The 18,570-nt window shown below is 30.7% G+C and overlaps 1 protein-coding gene across 3 annotated transcripts in view; it reads left to right on the top strand.

The window, feature by feature from the left end:
* The window catches only part of hiw (highwire), a 337,598-nt gene that overhangs the window by 282,932 nt on the left and 36,096 nt on the right, over positions 1-18,570 (top strand). For 2 of the 3 annotated variants that reach the window (XM_014432363.3, XM_014432360.3), the window contains exons 38-53: positions 4,935-5,157; positions 5,260-5,436; positions 5,514-5,690; positions 6,888-7,094; positions 8,622-8,830; positions 8,914-9,049; positions 9,538-9,676; positions 9,866-10,018; positions 10,117-10,231; positions 10,399-10,574; positions 13,671-13,697; positions 14,275-14,367; positions 15,593-15,750; positions 17,291-17,490; positions 17,719-17,895; positions 17,982-18,243. In XM_014432363.3, coding sequence (XP_014287849.1) covers positions 4,935-5,157; positions 5,260-5,436; positions 5,514-5,690; positions 6,888-7,094; positions 8,622-8,830; positions 8,914-9,049; positions 9,538-9,676; positions 9,866-10,018; positions 10,117-10,231; positions 10,399-10,574; positions 13,671-13,697; positions 14,275-14,367; positions 15,593-15,750; positions 17,291-17,490; positions 17,719-17,895; positions 17,982-18,243 — 2,629 coding nt within the window. The remainder of the gene's footprint in view (positions 1-4,934; positions 5,158-5,259; positions 5,437-5,513; positions 5,691-6,887; positions 7,095-8,621; positions 8,831-8,913; positions 9,050-9,537; positions 9,677-9,865; positions 10,019-10,116; positions 10,232-10,398; positions 10,575-13,670; positions 13,698-14,274; positions 14,368-15,592; positions 15,751-17,290; positions 17,491-17,718; positions 17,896-17,981; positions 18,244-18,570) is intronic. The other variant, XM_014432362.3, reaches the window with a different exon arrangement.

The raw sequence follows: 18,570 nt of genomic DNA, 5'->3' as shown, positions 1-18,570 counted from the left end.
GCAAACAGAAATCAACATTTTATGAATTGGTATTGACAAAAATTACTACTCCTACGAAGTTAAACCTCATAAGCATTATAGTACTAGCTTTAATTTGACTACTGACATCTGTACGTCTAATGGTTCCCGAGATATAATTTTCACAAAACAAATCCACCATCTACTGATTGTTTGTTATTTAGTTATAAAATATTTCTTTTCAAAAATGTGTATTTAGGAAACTATTGAACGTAAAAAATTCCATCAGGGCTCATTTTTTTTTTAGCATAGTTACTTTACTTTGAATGATGTTCTATTAAATGTTTTTAATGATTTGAAACATCCGCCACTTTTTTATTCCCTCTAACTATGGTTGGTAGACTCACCAATTAAGGCTAGTAGCTATACATATTTTTCATTAAGGTAATACAAAATTGGGTTTAGCCGTTTTTTGAAGCTTGAAAATCATCTATTATCTTACACAACTTATTAATTGCTATTACACAGTGAAAATTAATGGGCTTATTGTGTTAAAAACATCATCGGAATTGTTTAAAATTTGGCAACAAACATTTTTAAACTGATCCAACTCCAAAACTTGTTGCGTATCTCTATCCATCAAAAAATGAAACTGTTATTTTCAAAAATAACGGTCTATATTTTTTATTTACTGTTTAGTTTCTATTCCCCCCCCCCTTAAGAAGGAAACTTTATTTTTATAAACAATGTATATGTCCTCTCGTTAGGCTTACATCATGAAGAGCAAATGCACTTTTAAATATTAATAATATATTACAATTGTCACAAATATAGATTCCTAATTTCCTTTTTTCCTACTTATCTCCTACTCCTCAAATCCTTAATTTTTCTTCTTTACAGTAAAATAGTCCCCTGTACAAAACATTCTGGTGCTCACATCACTACTTTCACTTACTACTCTACTTTGTGCTAAAATTAATCCTCGCTCGTTTCGGAACTGATATATTTATATTATTCACTATGGCAGTACTTCCCCATCTCTGGCGTAGTGTAGTGGAGGCGGTCAAATTTCATAATACATCTGATTGTTATATTGTAAAAAATATATATTTTGTATTTGTAACGTGCTCAATACACAATAATGATGATTAATCTTGAAGAAAAGTGCTTTAAAATTACTGGTATTTTAGTCTTTTTAATTGAAATACCTAAATAAGAGGGCGGCGAAATTTTTCTCCACTCCTGGTAGCTGACCCCCTGTTCCCCATGCTAATCTGCCAAACTATCAAATCCTTTCAAATATCCTATCAAATAGTTTATATTTATCCATTTTTACTACTAGCGAACATGTGAAATGGTTAATTATTTCAAACAAACAAAATGAAAATTATTTTAAAGGAATGTTTTTATATATTCGTATTTAAGCCTTCTCAAACTATTTTAATGAGGATAAGAACAAGTTGATATTAAAAGAAATTTAATTGTACGTTGATGGACCGAGTTTAATCTAAATCGTTTGAGTCGTTTTTGAAAACTCAAAAAAGTGTGAAAGTCGATTCCATAAAGTTGTACATCCGAGCAGCCGATTTTATCGAAAATGTTGCTGTCACATTCTAGGAAAATACCCACCTTAAATATGGAATTTCAATTTCGTTTTTTAGCTTGGCTGTTCATACACACACACACGCACAGATTATTTTCCAAAACTTGGTTATTTAGACTCAAGCAGAGTTGGGCAACTATGAAATTAATTGCTAAAATTACTATAGATACGATATTTATTTATCAATGGTTCATTCATGAAGGATCGTATCCATGGTAATTTTAGCTTTAAGTCCCGCCACTGGACTCAAGGGACCTCAAAAGATGTATTTCTGCTGAAAACTCGAAGTTAAAATTTTTCATGATCTTGTGGGTGATATTAAGCATGCTCTACCACCAATACAGTAGTAGGTACTTATAGGTCAGCAGTTTGATTCAACTCTTGTCGGATCTAAGCTCCCTTCGCTATTAATTGGGTTCAGAATAATGGCGTGATATTAAAGTTTCATCTAATAATAAATGTCGAATGGTCTTGAAACAATTTCGAGGAGATATTTCTGTCATATGATTTAGCCGTAGCTTGCTCAATTAAACCAAAAACTCGCCTCAATTGTTCCTGAATATTTTTTTAAATCCCTTTCTTTATTTGTCTTTTTGTTATGAAAAATACAGTCCAATATTTTTTTTTCGTGTGAATTCGACGGTGACATCGACGATCCATTTGGAATGTTCATTGTAACACTGCCTTACTTTTATTATCTATAGGATTTTATTATTTCTATCATCTTAGATTATCTCTTGGTTATTCATTTCGGAAAGCTTCGCTTGGCTAACGACGTATATCGTCGTGATGATGACGTCGATGATGTCTGAGTCATTACAGTATTAACTTTTCTCTCCACCAGTAGTTAAAAGATGATGCCTAATTTGGAAGATCTTATCACAAATAAGTAAAACTGAATCTTTTTAATTTCGCTTTCTTTTCTTTGAACTTCGTTTTGGATGGCCTCAGGAGTTTCTCTTACAAACTCTAATTTTAGTGGTAAGTAAAATCTCGTCGATGAATGCCGCGAATTTTTCCAGTGAAGCTAAGAAGGCTCTTTTTGATCAGAAAATTGTTGAGGCACCAAATCACGTTAAAATGTACTTGTGAGTCGGAAATATCTTCATGGAAAAATGGCTACTTGTACTCACTGTGACCGGAAGAGCCATCGCAACTCCATTTGGTAATGAGCGTAAATTCATCACTAATGTTGTGTAATTCACTGTCGACTTGAGATCATAAAATAGTGTCAAAAGAGAGATCCAACGATTCCTGCAAATTAACCTTAGCTTACGTTCCACTTATTTCAACGTTAGGCGGATAAAACGTCTTTTTTAATTCCAATATCTGGTAATATGATGGGAAGCAATCACATCCCATTTTTTTCGATGACTTTCTTAATCTATATATATATATATATATCCCATGTCACTACAACAGTGGGAAAGCAGGTCTCTTCTTTTAACCTGTATTAACACTAAATAGACGTAATGCCCTGATAAGTATGAAATGTTAGCTTCAAATAAAGAGAAACTTTTCAAACGTTTCAACGTATATCTCTGGTTCTGATCTATTTAATTAGGTCGACTTTATGCTATTTGGTGTGATTTATAGTGTCCTAAGCCTCTACCGAGTTTCGTGTTGATTGGTTGGGTTGTTTTGAAATTGTTGAATTGTAAGACGAAAATTTTGGGCCAAAAATTTTAATTTTTTTATTTACCCGAATATTTGTACTTATTGGTTTCTTGTGGTGCTAAAAAATGATGTCAACTTTGTTTCGCTCACAAAAAATCTTATACCGCCTTTGAAAAGAATGTCGGTCCTTACTGTTTCAATGTCGTAGTTTTGTTGAAGCTCACTGAGGTTATTATATAAAATTGTTATATTTTATTATTTATATATATATATGTAAATATGCTAGATAAGCAAGGTATCTAAACGAAGAAAATAAACCAATGAATCGCACCAGTATTGTAAAACATTTAAAACGCCGGCAAAAGAACTGGAGCTGAAAGCAAGAATTAATTACCTGGAATGCTGCTTTGCCATGCGATAATACTAAATTATATAGAGCTCTGTCACACAGGTTCAAAATCATGGTCTGGAGGCAACAGAAAGGATTTCCGAGGGATCTATATATCTGCTAACATTAGCTATAGTTATTCTATATCAATGAGGAGTTGTATCGGACATACGTTAGACCTAGTTAAACGTAGATTGTGGAAGGGAGTCAGATCAGATGATCGGATAGGCTGTCAAAAATGTGTTTTTGCTGTTTTCTAAAAATTTCTGATTTTCACCGTTAATTAATGTCCTATTTCGTGAAACCGCATTTTCAACAAAAATTTTATTATAGGTCAAATTTTGCGTTACACAGCTTACTTAGCAAGTTTTAAGCCAATTTTTTTTAAAGTTTAAATTGTTGCAGTCTGGCTAAAGCATTTTGTAGTCCATAGCACATTTTTTAAAAGCCAACATTTAGAAAAAACAATATCAAATCAGGATTTGACTACTTTTTAAGATCATTATCACTCATAAAATTTAATAACCATCAAATTCAACTTCTGGTAGGAAGAGGGTTTATACTATAAGAGTGCTTTTTTTTTTCTGAAATAATTTTAATGTATAGGTTTTGTGCTATATTTAATTATAAATACTACATAATTCCCTTGAAAAATGCTTCTGTAAGAAATGAACAGTTCTTTTTGTTCTGATCAGATTTGAGATATTTCAGATAGTTTTCTTTGTCACTTAAGGGATCATATGATTCTCAGCCGTTATTAATTTTTCTGAGATTCTGAATTCCCTCACAATATCCAGTTTACTGATTCTAATTAATTTAAATCTGTAAAAAAGCTGAAGGTATTTTGTTAGTGAAAACATGAAGATCATTTGCTTCCTGATTTTTAATACTTTTCCCTAACTGGATCACATGACTCTAGCCCATTCCCATTAACTTTTCTAGGACTTCAAATTCACTCACAATATCCAGCCAGCGCACATGGTTGATGCACTTATTTAATGCTTATTAACATATTTTCCTTTATAAACAGACAATGCATTTTCGCTTTACCTGTATGAAATCTAGATAGACATTGCCATATTATTTTTTCTTAGCTGATAGGTAAAAATTGCTATAAGGAACAAAATATACATTTCATAATTCCTGTGGCTTAAAATTTTGAGTTATAAAGACCCAGCAATAACATAAATATGTTTATGTGTTTATGTTGTGGTTCAAAATTTCCTGAATAATAGGATATCACATTAACTATTGGCTGTTGTGCTAACAAATAAATTTATTTATTCCATATCTCCTATTTTTGTTGTAATATTGTCAATTTATCTTTACATATACTTCATTAATTACTTATGTGTTTCCCTTGGATAGTTGTCACTCCAATGAAAGACTGTTTCTGCGAGATTTGGTAACATGTGCACCAGGAACCAGCGGTGGCCGCCTTACAAGATGGCTTCAACCAGAATCCTTTGTTGACCCGGGAAGGTGTGAACTCCTTTATGCCAGAGAGGAAATGCGCTGTGGATGGCCTGCACAACTTACTGTCTTGACTAAAGATCAATATGGTGACACTGTACATGTCCCTAATCTCAAAGTAAGACCTTCACTATTTGCTAAAATTTAAACAAAGATTAATATGAGTTAATGTTCCACCTGTTAATTTTTACATAAATCCGCCTAATTTGACATTTATCAGATTGAAGTGAAAGCAGTACCTATAGAAAAAAAAGAAGTGGGTGGAAATAGAAAAATGAGACGTGTTTCTCAGCCAGATGAGCTGACATTTGGTGGTCATGCCCAACCATCTCTTGGCACTCCCTACGAAGTGACTGTTAAAGATAAGATGTGTTACTACGCTATAACTATTATGAAGGTATCAATTTTATCTATCAAATATTTAGACTTTCTTCTTAGTTAAAATAATTTCTACTTACAATGGATTTTTTTTAGGCTTATGAAAACTATTCATTTGAGGAACTAAGATATACTTCCCCTGTTATTAAACGGTCTAGTGAGAATATGCTAGTACGACCAAATTGTGATGGAACTTACAGTGCAACTTGGACCCCTGCTAGTATAGGATGGTACTCTATTCTGGCTACCATTGATGGCTACCCCATGCATGAGGTAATATTGTAAAATATTTCTTTACTTTAGTATTATTTTAAATAAAAATAATTTTATTCAGGCTTTGATAAGTCTAAGATGAACAGGTAAGATGAATAAAACAATCATCATTGAGATATTTAATTTATTTTACCCACATATCAAGTCTCACTGTAAATTTTTATCACCAGAATATAAAACATAAATGTCTCTGTATGAGGTATAAAGTACCAATGAACTCAATAGTAGATGGAGAAAACACAGTCACCTTTTGAGAAAAAGAAACATGAAATAATCATTCTTTTGAAGATACTTTAAAGTAATTTAATTATTGCATTTATTTCTTTATTAAATCTAATTTTGAATTCATATCTGGATAAATTTATTTGGGAAGCTTATCTAGATGATCTAAGGTATATTTTTTATTATTTGTTTAAAAACCAATTATGTGTATTTGGTTTGGATGATGCATTGTTTAAAATGTGGAAATTCAATTATTAGTATCCAAGCATCAAAATGTTGTTTGAAGAGTTTCCTCCTAAAAAGATAAAAAGAAAAAACATCTTACCTTTGACCAAATGAACATTTTTTGAATATATGTATATATAGTTGACCGTAACAATTAATATATAAGAAGATGGTCAGAGTTGCGGTCAAAGGAGAAACAAAAATAGTTTTTAACTGTATATTTTACGTATTTTTATAAAAAAAATTTACTCTTGCCATTGTTACTTATTTTTATTCTTATCATTGTATCTTATCTTTGTATTTTTTTCTTATCATTGTATCATTTTGTATATTTTTAGCCCTGATGAAGCCCTGCAAAGTGGGGCGAAACGTCAGAAAATAAATAGTTGTAAACTATTTTTGTTTCTCCTTTGACTGCAACCCTGACCATCTTCTTATATAACATTCTTTGAGTTTAGGCACATTAAAACCTTGATTAAGGAGTGATTCAATACTATTTTCATTGCTAGCACCAATCAGATTAGGTCAGAAAGAAACTTTGTAAAAATAATTTTGAGAGAGCCCTTCATTTATCATATCATTTATAGTAAATATAATATTAGCTGTGCTTATCAGAAATTCATTTGTATTTACTACTCAATTCAATTCATATAACATTCTGATCTACCTCTTCTAGTTAATATTTTCTTCTTTTATTGAAAATATTTTTATTTTTACACATTCATGGTATGAAATATGATTATTTAACAGGGGTACAAAGTTGAAGTTAAAGAACCTCCGCAAGGTCTAGCTCCACCATCTCAGAGTGTAGTAAAGAAAACACCTCATCAGCCAAATAAACTTCGCAAGTTTGTTGCAAAAAACAGTGCTGGTCTTCGTGTGAGGGCACATCCTTCTCTACAGAGCGAACAGATTGGTATCGTTCATGTCAATGGGACAATTGCATTTATTGATGAGGTAAGTGCTTTTATTTTTAAGAAATGTGATTGAAATTAAAATTGGGTTCCAAGAGATAAAGGTAATATTTCTGTTTTTAATTGTAATATTTTTCAATATTTTGGTTTATCATTTTCATTAAATTTGGACTTCATAAAAAAATGGCCTTCTGCAAATTGTGTTGTAATGAGTTATTAGTGTGCTCAGTCTTTCTATATCATTTGGAAACATGGAATACCTATAGAGCAAGCAAATGGACTCCATTAGTTGTTCCAAGAAGTGTCCAATGAATATTTTTAGGAATTTTATTTTTCTGAAATATGAGGGGGGGAATCCAAGCAATATGAATCTGATTCCTTTGTGTTGAAAGATGATCAGGTGGATGGGATCCACTGCTAGGATTCAGTGCTTCTGTAGGCCAAAATAACACTTATCAGATATGATAATTCTTTGAATTTCTGCAACGACCAAATTGGTTGCATTTTCTGGGAACCCAGGTATATAAATTCATAGACACTCTTAAATATAAAGTTCTCAATTTTTATTTGTCCTTTTATAGTCTAACTCTTGAATCGATCCTCATATATTTTGTTTTTAATTGATTTACTACAATGCTGAGCCTCAGTGGCTTTTTGTAGGTCAATAAATATGTCCCTCGTGGATGTAAATGTTCTGCGAATGATATCAATGTTGTCTACAAATACTAAGATTTGTGTTGATAGGTTGAAAATAGTTCCCCTAACTTGAACTTCATGCAATCCCATGATAAGTTGGTCCATAGGGAGGCCAATCAGTCTCCCAGTCTCTTAACCTTTTTTTTAACACATTTTCAAACAGTTCAAGGCATCTCCTTGTATTAGCATTGAGCATTGTAGATCTCTTATTATCATTCGTATGAAATGAACTAGTTTTGGCTGGATACCAATGTTGGGCATATCCTCATAATGTTCATCTCTAATATTATTTCAAAACAAAAGTTAGAATTATTATTCAAAACATTAGCTTCAGATATAGGATTCTAGGCCGTGTTTTATATGCACTTGACAATAAGGATATACCATGTTTGTTGTCATAGCTTAAGGTATCCCCCTTCTTATGGATGGGACAAATTTTGTTGCATTTCTTTTGACAATTTTCGGTCACATTATTGTTAGTAAATATTTATTATTTTATTATAAATTAATTAATATGCATTTAAAACAACACCTATTTTAATTTATTCTATTGTAAACTTAATAAAAGGACAAGAACTATTTTTATTGTTTATAAATTAATTAATAAAAAATGTTGTTAACAATACTTTATTTTATAAAAATGAAAAATTGCTCCCTTAATTCAGGAATTTGGTTTGAACTGAATATTTAAATGTTTTCACTTACAAAAATATTTTAGAGTAAAATCTAAAATAATTTTTAGTTTTATTTAATCATATAATTAAGTTGGTATCTTTTTAATTTTCATTTAATTTTACTGAATTCTTTTATAATACTTCTCAAAATAAATTTAACTCTAAATTATTAATTCCTGATGAAATTAATTTTATTATAGATTCACAATGATGATGGTGTTTGGTTACGCCTGAATCAAGACACCATCCGCCAATATTGTCCTGATGGTAGCTACGCTGAAGCATGGTGCCTTCAGTTCAATCAGCATCTAGGAAAAACGCTCTTATTACCTGTCCAAGAACCAAAATCACTTCTTGATCATGTCATCAAGGATCCAAATATGAGAAAATCTCCAGTTATTGAACCTCCGTAAGTTTTTATTGAAATTATTCAATAATTGATTCTGAAAATTCAGGTTTTAAATTTTAAATTATAATTTATTATTTTTGCAGAAGAAATAAGAGAGCTACCAGATATAAAGTAGTAAAGTGTGGTGCATCAGGTCATAATGTTCGGAGCAACCCAAGCTTGAAAGCTCCACCTGTAGGAATGCTTGGCCATGGCAATTATGTTTCGGTTATAGACCATGTAAGAATTACACTTTTCTCTTAATTCTATTATTTATTCTCTCATTTGCTTTTGAACATCATTAATTAATATTTAATTGGATTAAATGTTCTAGAACTATCTTTTTATGTATTATTATTTAGATCTTTAATACATCATACATAGCATATAAAGCATGAATTTGTGAAGTAGTTTCATAAGAAGTAAATAATTAAATATATTTTAATTCCACTATTCAAGAAAAAAAATAAGCAATCTGTGGCTCAATATTTCCTCAAAGATATAAGCCTCATTGAAGTGCTTAGTGTTAAAGCGATATGGGTTACATATATTCCTAACAATCTTTCACTCAGTTTCTTAGACTGGGTTTATATATATATATTTTTTTTTTTTTTTGTATTTATTCATTTAATGACCAAAGATTCTTATTTCTACTTACCTATGACTTGTATTTCTTGGGTAAAATGAAAATTGTATGGAAAGTAAATTTATTAGATGTTTTCTCTCAGGTTGAAAATGGTGATGGTACCTGGATACAGCTTGATAAAGAGACACTAAGCAAGTATTGCTTCAATTGGGAAGGTGAAGCCTGGTCATTAGCAGTTGATAGAAATACAATTTATTTGAAACCTGATGTTTCAGATAGAAGCAAGTATCAATTTTTAATTTATTTTAATATAATCTTTTTTTTAGTATAAAAAAGTAAGCAATTTTATTTGTTCATTGTTTCCTTTTTTGACAAAGAGGTGAGAATCATAGAATGTTCTCAAAATTGTATCATTAACTCTTTAAAAGTCTTTAAGTAATTTTAAACAATAAGACATCTATTTTTAATAGACGAACCTTGTGAAGAAAGTGTTTTTGGGTCTACTGTCCCTAGAAAAGGGTTCGATTTCGGTCCTCCAGCACAAGAAAACTTCCCATTATTTACGACAATTGGAGCTCCTGTGCCTTCGGTGCCATTTGTGTTTGGTTCAACTTCCCATCAAGGTTAATTAACAAATATATTTAACTTAAATAAATAGAAACAAAGATATGTATTTCTAATTAGTTTTTTTTTTCTTTTTTTTTGTATATATTTCTATTAGCTGGGAACTTAAAAGAAGAGTCAAGATCATTCTTTAGGGAATCACCCAAGTCACCTGCTATTACAAAATGTCAGAAATCAGAAGAAGGGAAATCATCTAAAGCAGTGTCTTCAAAGTATGATCTTAGTCTTCATAAATTAAAAAAAATTATATTAGCTCTTTTGTTTAATGCTTGCATTCAGTTTTGTTAATACTGAACTTGAAATAATTTTAGTATGCAAATTTAAAATGTGTTAACAAAATTTATTTAAACTTTTAACCCCTGGATTTACTTTTTATCAGAGATGTCCCTCCTGAGCTACTCGGAGTTTCTGTTAAAGAATTAGTGAAAGCAATTGGTGAAAGTCGAGCAAATGGAAATGGTGCAACCCCCCCAGACACACCACGTAGAGCTTCTAGAAGTTCTAGTCCCCTACCACCTTCAAGAACTTCCTCCTCCAGCCCCCTTCCCATACCAGGTTTGAAATGTGACTAAATATTTAACAATAAGCTCACTGTATTATTTCCTTTGTTCTGTTTCTTAAAATACTCATAATATGTTAATTTATTACTTGCTGTTCTATAAAATAATTATTACAGTATTTATATCACTCACAAAAGGAGGCTATGGACGTAGAATCAGCGATTTCAATGAATTTTTTTGGGGGGACACTAGGTCAAAAAATATTAAACACATCTGAGAGTTCTTTCCAACACGCTATTCTAGGAGCCGATCAAAATAATTTTTATATAATTTTAGAATTCATGATATTATTGTATTCCATCTTTACTCTGTATATATTTAATCAATATTTACTCGGCTTATGTACCAATCGATTTGTTTTATGTACAAAATTAGATTAAATATATACAAAATTTACTTCCTAAATAGTAGTTAAGTACACAAAAAAATTTGTTTGTGGAAAATTAAGTCAGATTTGTTCTTAGCATTTTTTGAAACCCTTGAATACAAATTTAAATCCAAAATTAGAAATTTTTGAACTTAATTTTTTGGGGATATATTTTTTCTGCCAATATCCCGTGTTCACAAAAAATTACTATAACTCATTACAATGTTATCCAAATTGAATATTACTACAACTGTTGGAAAGATAAATGTCAACTAACCCAACCAATATCATCTTTTTTACCTTTGTATGAGAGAAAAAGTCGTTTCAAATAAACAAAAATATCTCAAACATTTTATTTTAAATCTCAAGTTCTAAAATTTTTTATGTAGGTTTGGTTTGTAATATTTAATACAGTTTAGTTGGCCATAAACCACTCTTGGGTTTTGTGTATATCAGTTGAATTATGTTGAACTTATTACATTTGTTGTGATTTCCAAAATAATAATCAAAGGCTTAAGTAGGAAAATTTTGAGAAAAAAAATGTTTTTTTCAATTACGATGAAAATTTGTATTTAAGAGTTTCTAGAGGTGTGAAAAACCAATATTAACTTTAAAATAATATTTAATACCACTTTGGTAGGTCAGTTAGCCAGAATTTTTTCAATACCTTAATCTTATTATAATACAATGGGGTAATAATATACCAATCCAACTGTTTTTCTTTGCAGAATAAAAAACTATTGCCCATCATATTAATGTATATTAAATCACATAAACTATAAGTTGCTTTCTGTAAAGTTTAGTTCCTGCAAGTGAAGTTTTTGTTATGAAAAAGCAAATAAGATTCGTTTTTAGAGTCCTCAAAACATTTAAATATGCATTTTCAGAGGAATAAAAACGTGTTTGATACCAATTTTTTTTTTTTTTTTTTTACTATTTATGAAACTTGCAATTATTATTATTATTATTTTTTTTTTTTTTTATAAATAATCAGGTTTCAACTGATTTTTTTTTTTAATTTTAATTTTAGCAAAAAGTTGCTAAAAAATTTATTTATTTGTTTACCTAAGTTTGTACTGTAATCAGAGAGTTAAAAACAGGTATTCATTAGTTTTAATTTTCAGATTGTGAGCACTCAGTTTGTATTGGTGTGTCAGCCTGTTTTTCCATTTTGTACATATTTGTATTAAACTCCATTGCTCATTGGTTTATGAAAATACTTACTTCTAACATAAATGACATTAAAGAGCATGAAATTTACAATATTATCTAATCAGTTTGTATATTGGGCCTGCCGAAAGCCAACACCATGCAGAGTTCCCTTCTCTGCAAAGTAGTGAAACCTCCCAAAGATGGCCAGTCCCCTAGAGTGTCGAAGCGAAAGTGAATGCAAGTGTTGTTAGGTATCTCCCAGGGTCGTTGAAGGATTCATCCAGCCACATGGGATTAAAATAATGGTGTGCTCCCTATGAAATAGACTATGATCTGGTTAGTGCAAAATACATAGCCAGATTGATGGATACTCGAATCCACAGAGCTTCCAATGTCGATTTGGATCAATATTTCTTTATTGCCCGAATCCGGACAATAATTTCTCTCATATGAAGCCAGCAGGAAGAGCTACCAGAGATTTCCCAACTGACTATAAAACAAATTGAGGGCTCTAGACATCCAGATGACATAAATCAGACATGTTATTCACGTGAAAAGACCATACTGCGAGTGATAGTGACAAATCAAGTCTTAGGCGAGGTTGAATTCACAAAAAAGTGAATCCCATCCTGTTTCGATGCTGACTGTCAAACTTTGACCGACTCCAAAAATATTATTTAGAGACAAATGCTGCATAGATGACACACTTGGAAATCAGTGCAGGAAAATAAGCATAAAAAAAAATGAGAAAAGTTGAACAACAAAACCCCAGGATCATATTGCTTGCCTACCGAACTGTTCAAGCAGGTTTACATTAGTCTGCACACCTTTGAGAAATTAGAAGAATTTATCTATCTTGGTACTCAGGTGAACACCAGAATCAACATTAATCTTGAAATCCATCATCGGACAATGGCTAAAAATAGGTACTACCATGGATTCCAGAGACACCTTAGCGAGATGTATCTAGAGTAACCAAGGCTTTATAAAGCTCTTACATTTACTTTTATTTTTCACTTAAAATTAAGTAAATACCCGTATTAACAAGAATGAAAATATTGTAAATTTCATGTTTTTGTTTGAATCAAATATCTTTCCAACCACCGAGAGTAACACAAATCTCTCTAAAATGAAAAATAGGCTGACATATTCATATAAAATGGGTACTCACAAAAAAATGAACATCTAAAAAATAAATTAATACCAATTTTTAATTCTATGATTGAAGAACAAACATAGATAAAAAAATAAATAAATTTTATCAGCAATGATTGGTTGATTTGATATTGATTGACTTGTAGGGTACAATAAACTTACAACATTGTTTATCTATGTTTAATAAACTTTTATTTTTTTTTTTTAGTATTCATTTTTATTTTCAATAATTCATTTTTAATCATTTTGATTGTCAGCCTCTCCTTTTCTCTAAATGTAGACTATTATGTATTTTCTAATCTGAGGAGGAATTGATGGAACCCATGCTATGCTTAACGTTTAAGATATGTTTGATGTATACATGTTTACAAATACAAGAAAACAGCTAGGTTATCATGGATTTCTTAATTTTTTTAGCATTTCAAGGCCGTCAAAGGAGTCAAGGTATTTTTTTAGCCCCATTGCTTTGGTTATGACTGACAGTTTCTATTAATATAGTTACCTCTTTGAACTTAGTAAACATATGTTGTATTGTTATGCTTAATTATTGTTAATAAGTCCTTTTTTAAAGGACTAAAGACACATAGAACTGTATAATTCATCACTTCCTTACTGTATTGAAATGGAATGATTCTTGATTGATAATGCTTGTTGCCAATCCCTCTTAGCTTACCTGTCAATTGATTCAGATTCAATTGTAAATGTCCATTTCATTTGCATGACTAGAACCCCATATACCCCTATTTGTTGTATCTTGACCTATTTACTTTGATTCTTTGCCCTGCTTGTTTTAATGTCATATAGAATGAGAAAAGTAATGTAATCTTCTTGCATGAAAACCACTGTTGCTTACTATCTGTGGTTTTCCATTTAAAACCGTGTTTGCCAATCCTACAGTTAAGTTCTATTCATGATGCAGTTCCTCTTCTGTGAAGTAAATATTTTCATTACTGAACACTTGTTATCATTTTTCTAAAAATCTCATGCCTTCTTTTAACACAATAATGTTTCGTGTTTATAGGTGCTAAGAATAGCAGTGGCTTGGCTCTGGATAGTGTGAGCAGTAGCCCATTAGCTTATGGTTCTCCTAGAAGCATTGGTGTTTCCCCTGCAGGTATTTAGTTTTATCATTTTGAATTTTATACATATTAATAATTTTTGAAGATAAATTAAAAAGTTTTATTAAAATATATTCATATAAATAAAAAACAATTTTTGATATAAAGCGCATGAATTACATCAATATGTATTCTAAATATTCATTTGACTGGCCATTCTTACATTAAAAAATTTTTCAATAAGAGATCGAGAACATTATAAAAAAAAATAAATAAAAATATGAATTACCTATATAATAGAGTGACCATGAGCTAAAAGACTGGACTGGAAGTTACTACGAATGGTAAAGAATTTTTCAAAAAAACATTTCTGATGGGTAATATACCATACATTTGACATAATAAATTCACAAAATATTGATTTCTAGTTGTTCGGAAAAGTTATCATTTATGAAAAAATACATCACAGGAACCATTAAATGTACAGATGTCTCTCAGCACTAAAATTAAAGCTAGTTTAATGTTCCATTAAGTAGTTTATAACGTTTATTTTCATAAGAATTGTATTTTTATGATATTTGCCAAAATAAATTAATTTCTAGTTGTTCAGAAAAAATTTCATATGCAAATATTATAAAAACTACATGTTATAGACTACTTTATAGTACATTAAACTATCTTTAATTGGAATGCTGGCAGACACCTGTACATCTAATGGTTCCTGTGATGTATTTTTTTTTATAAATCAAAAATTTTTGTCTGAGCTACTAAAAATCAACAATTTGTGAATTTATTTTGTCAACTGAATGTGTGACATCACCGATTAAATTTTAAAAAATGATCAATTTATGTATATTGAAATTATAAATTAGTTACTGCCTTATATCTGCAACCATATTTCAAACAAAGCGTTCTCTTAAATTTGCTGATACTTCTCTTTGGCTTAATACCTGCAATATAACTACTTCTTTTTTAAACCAAACTGGAGTGAGCAAACCTTATTATTTGTCATTATCCAGTGTGATGTTTCATATTTCATTTTCAGGTATATTAAGATTCCTTAATATTTTTTTTTAAATTTTTGTGTTCCTTATCTTAAGAACCAAACTTTTGGTTTGTGAAATGATATGTCTGACAGTAATTACAACTCTTCAAATTAATTGCTCAATTTTACTGTACATATCCAAAAATAGCAGCCCCATCATTTTTGATCTCATCATTTTTTTTATACTATGTCCTTTATATTGAAACAAGACACTGATATATTTATGAATTTTTTAGTTTATGGAGGTGCAGAGAGTGTTTCTCAAAGAAGAGGTTCAACACAAAGTGACACAAGTGCCCTGGTCAGTAGCCTGACTCGTGACCTTACCCCCAGCCCGAGTGGTAGTTGTTCTCTACATAGCACCCCATCAACACCACGAAAAAACAAAGAGCCGGTATGTATTATATTAACATTCATACTTTTCATTTATATGAAATATCAACTTTTTTTTTTGAAGGGATGATGAGTATACTGATTACGTTAAAAATCTTGGTATAATTTGAGGCTGCTCACTGACAGAAATGAGAGAGATACCAAATGATTGCAACAGGTGAAAAAAATGGACCAAAACTGAACCTCCATGCCTTGTTATTACTTGGAGGTACAGAAAAAAGAAGATAAAATATTAGTTATCATGACAAAACGTCTTAGAGAGTGATACTTTCATCATAATTCATTTTCACTTTTTATGTTTTTTAGATTCTTTAAATTTAATAACATGAAAAACAATTCCAGGTTTTTAATAAACTATTTTTTTAATCTTTTACACATCCTAACTGCTGGTATTGGTAATGGTGTGGGGGAGAGGGGATAAATTTTCCAAGTGAACCTATTGATCCTTTTTGCTTACAATACAGCCTAACTAAATAAGATATTGAAAGAATCAAAACTTTATTGACATTATGTTTTCATTTTTGATTACTTGACATTACATTAATTTTTTAGAAACTCAAAAACATTACATTTCAGGTTTCCCATGGTAAGAAATAAGAATTATTACTTGGTCCTTTTCTTATATATATTAATTAGGTATTGTGGAGGATGTAGCCCAACTTCACATAGTTGAAAACCATGGTTTTGGTAGTAGGGCTACCATTAATGCCTAGCTAAATGTATTTTCTTAATACTTCTTTAAGAAGAAAACAATAACTATTAGAGAAGTTGTTTAATACAATCAGTGATCATATTGTGACAGGAAAATAACCTTCTTCTTTCCTCTGCTCTATTATGATTGGTCAAAATGTTTTCTGCATGAGGAGCTTGTAGGCTTACCAAATGTATCAGACCATGTACCATCGTGATTGGACCACTGAGATTGTACTGTACCAATTTATAATATGTGGTTGAAACACAAAATATCTTAATAGGAATAAATTTTTCAATGTGTGTCACTTTTTTTGGACACTTTAACTTGTTTCCTTACATCTACAAATAGAAATATGCTGAAAACTGACATAAAATAAAAAAAGTTCCAATGTAAGGTATTTTATTGGGACTTTTTCAGTTTATTAGATATAGTAAAATAAAAAAGTTACTACAACTTATTGAAGAGAACAGAGGGCAATATTTAAAATTTCCCAACAATTTTGACCAGTCATCCCAATTTACTGGAGGTCTGGAGAGTATGCCTTAACATCAAATCATCTTCTTTAACATTTTTGGGAAACTGTTCTCTCTAATAGCATTTATAATTTTGAATATAATTTTTGAGTAATTTCTTACAGAAATTTTTTCAGTTTCAAGTAGGTTCTCAAATTTCCTACCTCCCTGTGTTTTCAAATAACTGGATGAGGATGATACTCCTCCTACCCTCCCATTGTAATGATATCCCTGTTATTAAATTAAAAAAGAGACAAGGATAATCAAAACATAAGAACTTCAGTACAAACAATCTGGATTTATTTTCAATAATTTAGTTTTTATGTATTCGACAGGAGAGTGACTCCAGTTCTAAATCGATGGCACAAGCTGGAACACAAACTTCTCCAGATGGAGTCAAAAGTCATTTTAGTATTGGATCTAGTAGCCGAGAGGAATCTCCCAAGTCAAGTCGTAAAGTTCGAACAAATTCCAAAAGGTCTATGTCTCCAGGTCCGTCTCAGGCACCAGCTCAGAGAGGCATCCGAGATCATAGGTTGTATTTACATATTTTATGCATCCTTTGTTTTTTTTTAGTTCTATTTCTTCAACTACTTTGTTTTTTATTCATAATTTATTTTACAAGTCTACAAGTGAACTTTTAAATTAAAATTTTAGTTTTTAGGTGATCAACATTATTTAGGTTCACACCTTTTTCTAAACCCACAAGACTGTTTATATATAAAACATTTATTCTCATCATATATAAATTTAAATGTTTTAGAGGTGGAGTAAAGGAAGCGATGAGCCCATCAGTGGCTGAAAGTATCAGAGCAACATTTGCAGCTTTGTTATGGCACGAAGGATTAGTTCATGATGCTATGGCATGTGCCAGCTTCTTGAAGTTTCATCCTACACTTCCAAAACAAGGAGCTCTTGTAGTTACCAGACATACTGACAGGTAAGTCTGTAAGAATATGTGTTTGTATATGAATGATTTAGATTGATTATTCCTGGTATATAATATTTTTTCTCTGTCTTTTTAAGAGCTAGAACAGCAGACCAAAGACATTCCTTGGAGGTGTCTATGGCCGGGAACTATCTGCATATAAAACCTTCCACTCTTGAAACTTTGACTAGATCTGCTGCCAATGCTAATGCTAACAGACACAGGGGTAAACAAAGCGTGATTCGAGAAGAACTTAGAGAAGAAGGAAAATCTGAACAAGAGCATACGGTTACTGTCTTACCACCAGCTTTAAAATGCCTTGTCCATCTCTGGGAACAACTTACTATCACTTGTTTACAGGTAACTGACAGGTTTAATATATTTTTTCATTAATTATAAAACACAAGCAATGATCATTATATATTTTATTCATATCAACATGTATTAATATTTTCTAAATTGTTAGAAATACATTAATATGAATAATACTAGGTAATTATTTTTATAGTTTATTGATAATTTTGAAATGAAAGGAATATGGTCCGGGTACGGTCAAAAAAACTCAAATAGTAGAAATATACTATTTTAATGAGCCAACATTTCGCCCCACGTTGCAGGGCTTCTTCAGGGCTAAAAAAAGATACAAACACATAGTTACATAAGAAAAACAAAAACATAAGTGTAAAA

This window comes from Halyomorpha halys, unplaced genomic scaffold (genome assembly GCF_000696795.3).
Source record: "Halyomorpha halys isolate HHAL.00 unplaced genomic scaffold, Hhal_1.1 Scaffold1050.1, whole genome shotgun sequence".
NCBI classification, from domain to species: domain Eukaryota; kingdom Metazoa; phylum Arthropoda; class Insecta; order Hemiptera; family Pentatomidae; genus Halyomorpha; species Halyomorpha halys.
Note: the sequence above shows the minus strand (reverse complement) of the source record. Positions and strands in the feature narration are given on the sequence as shown.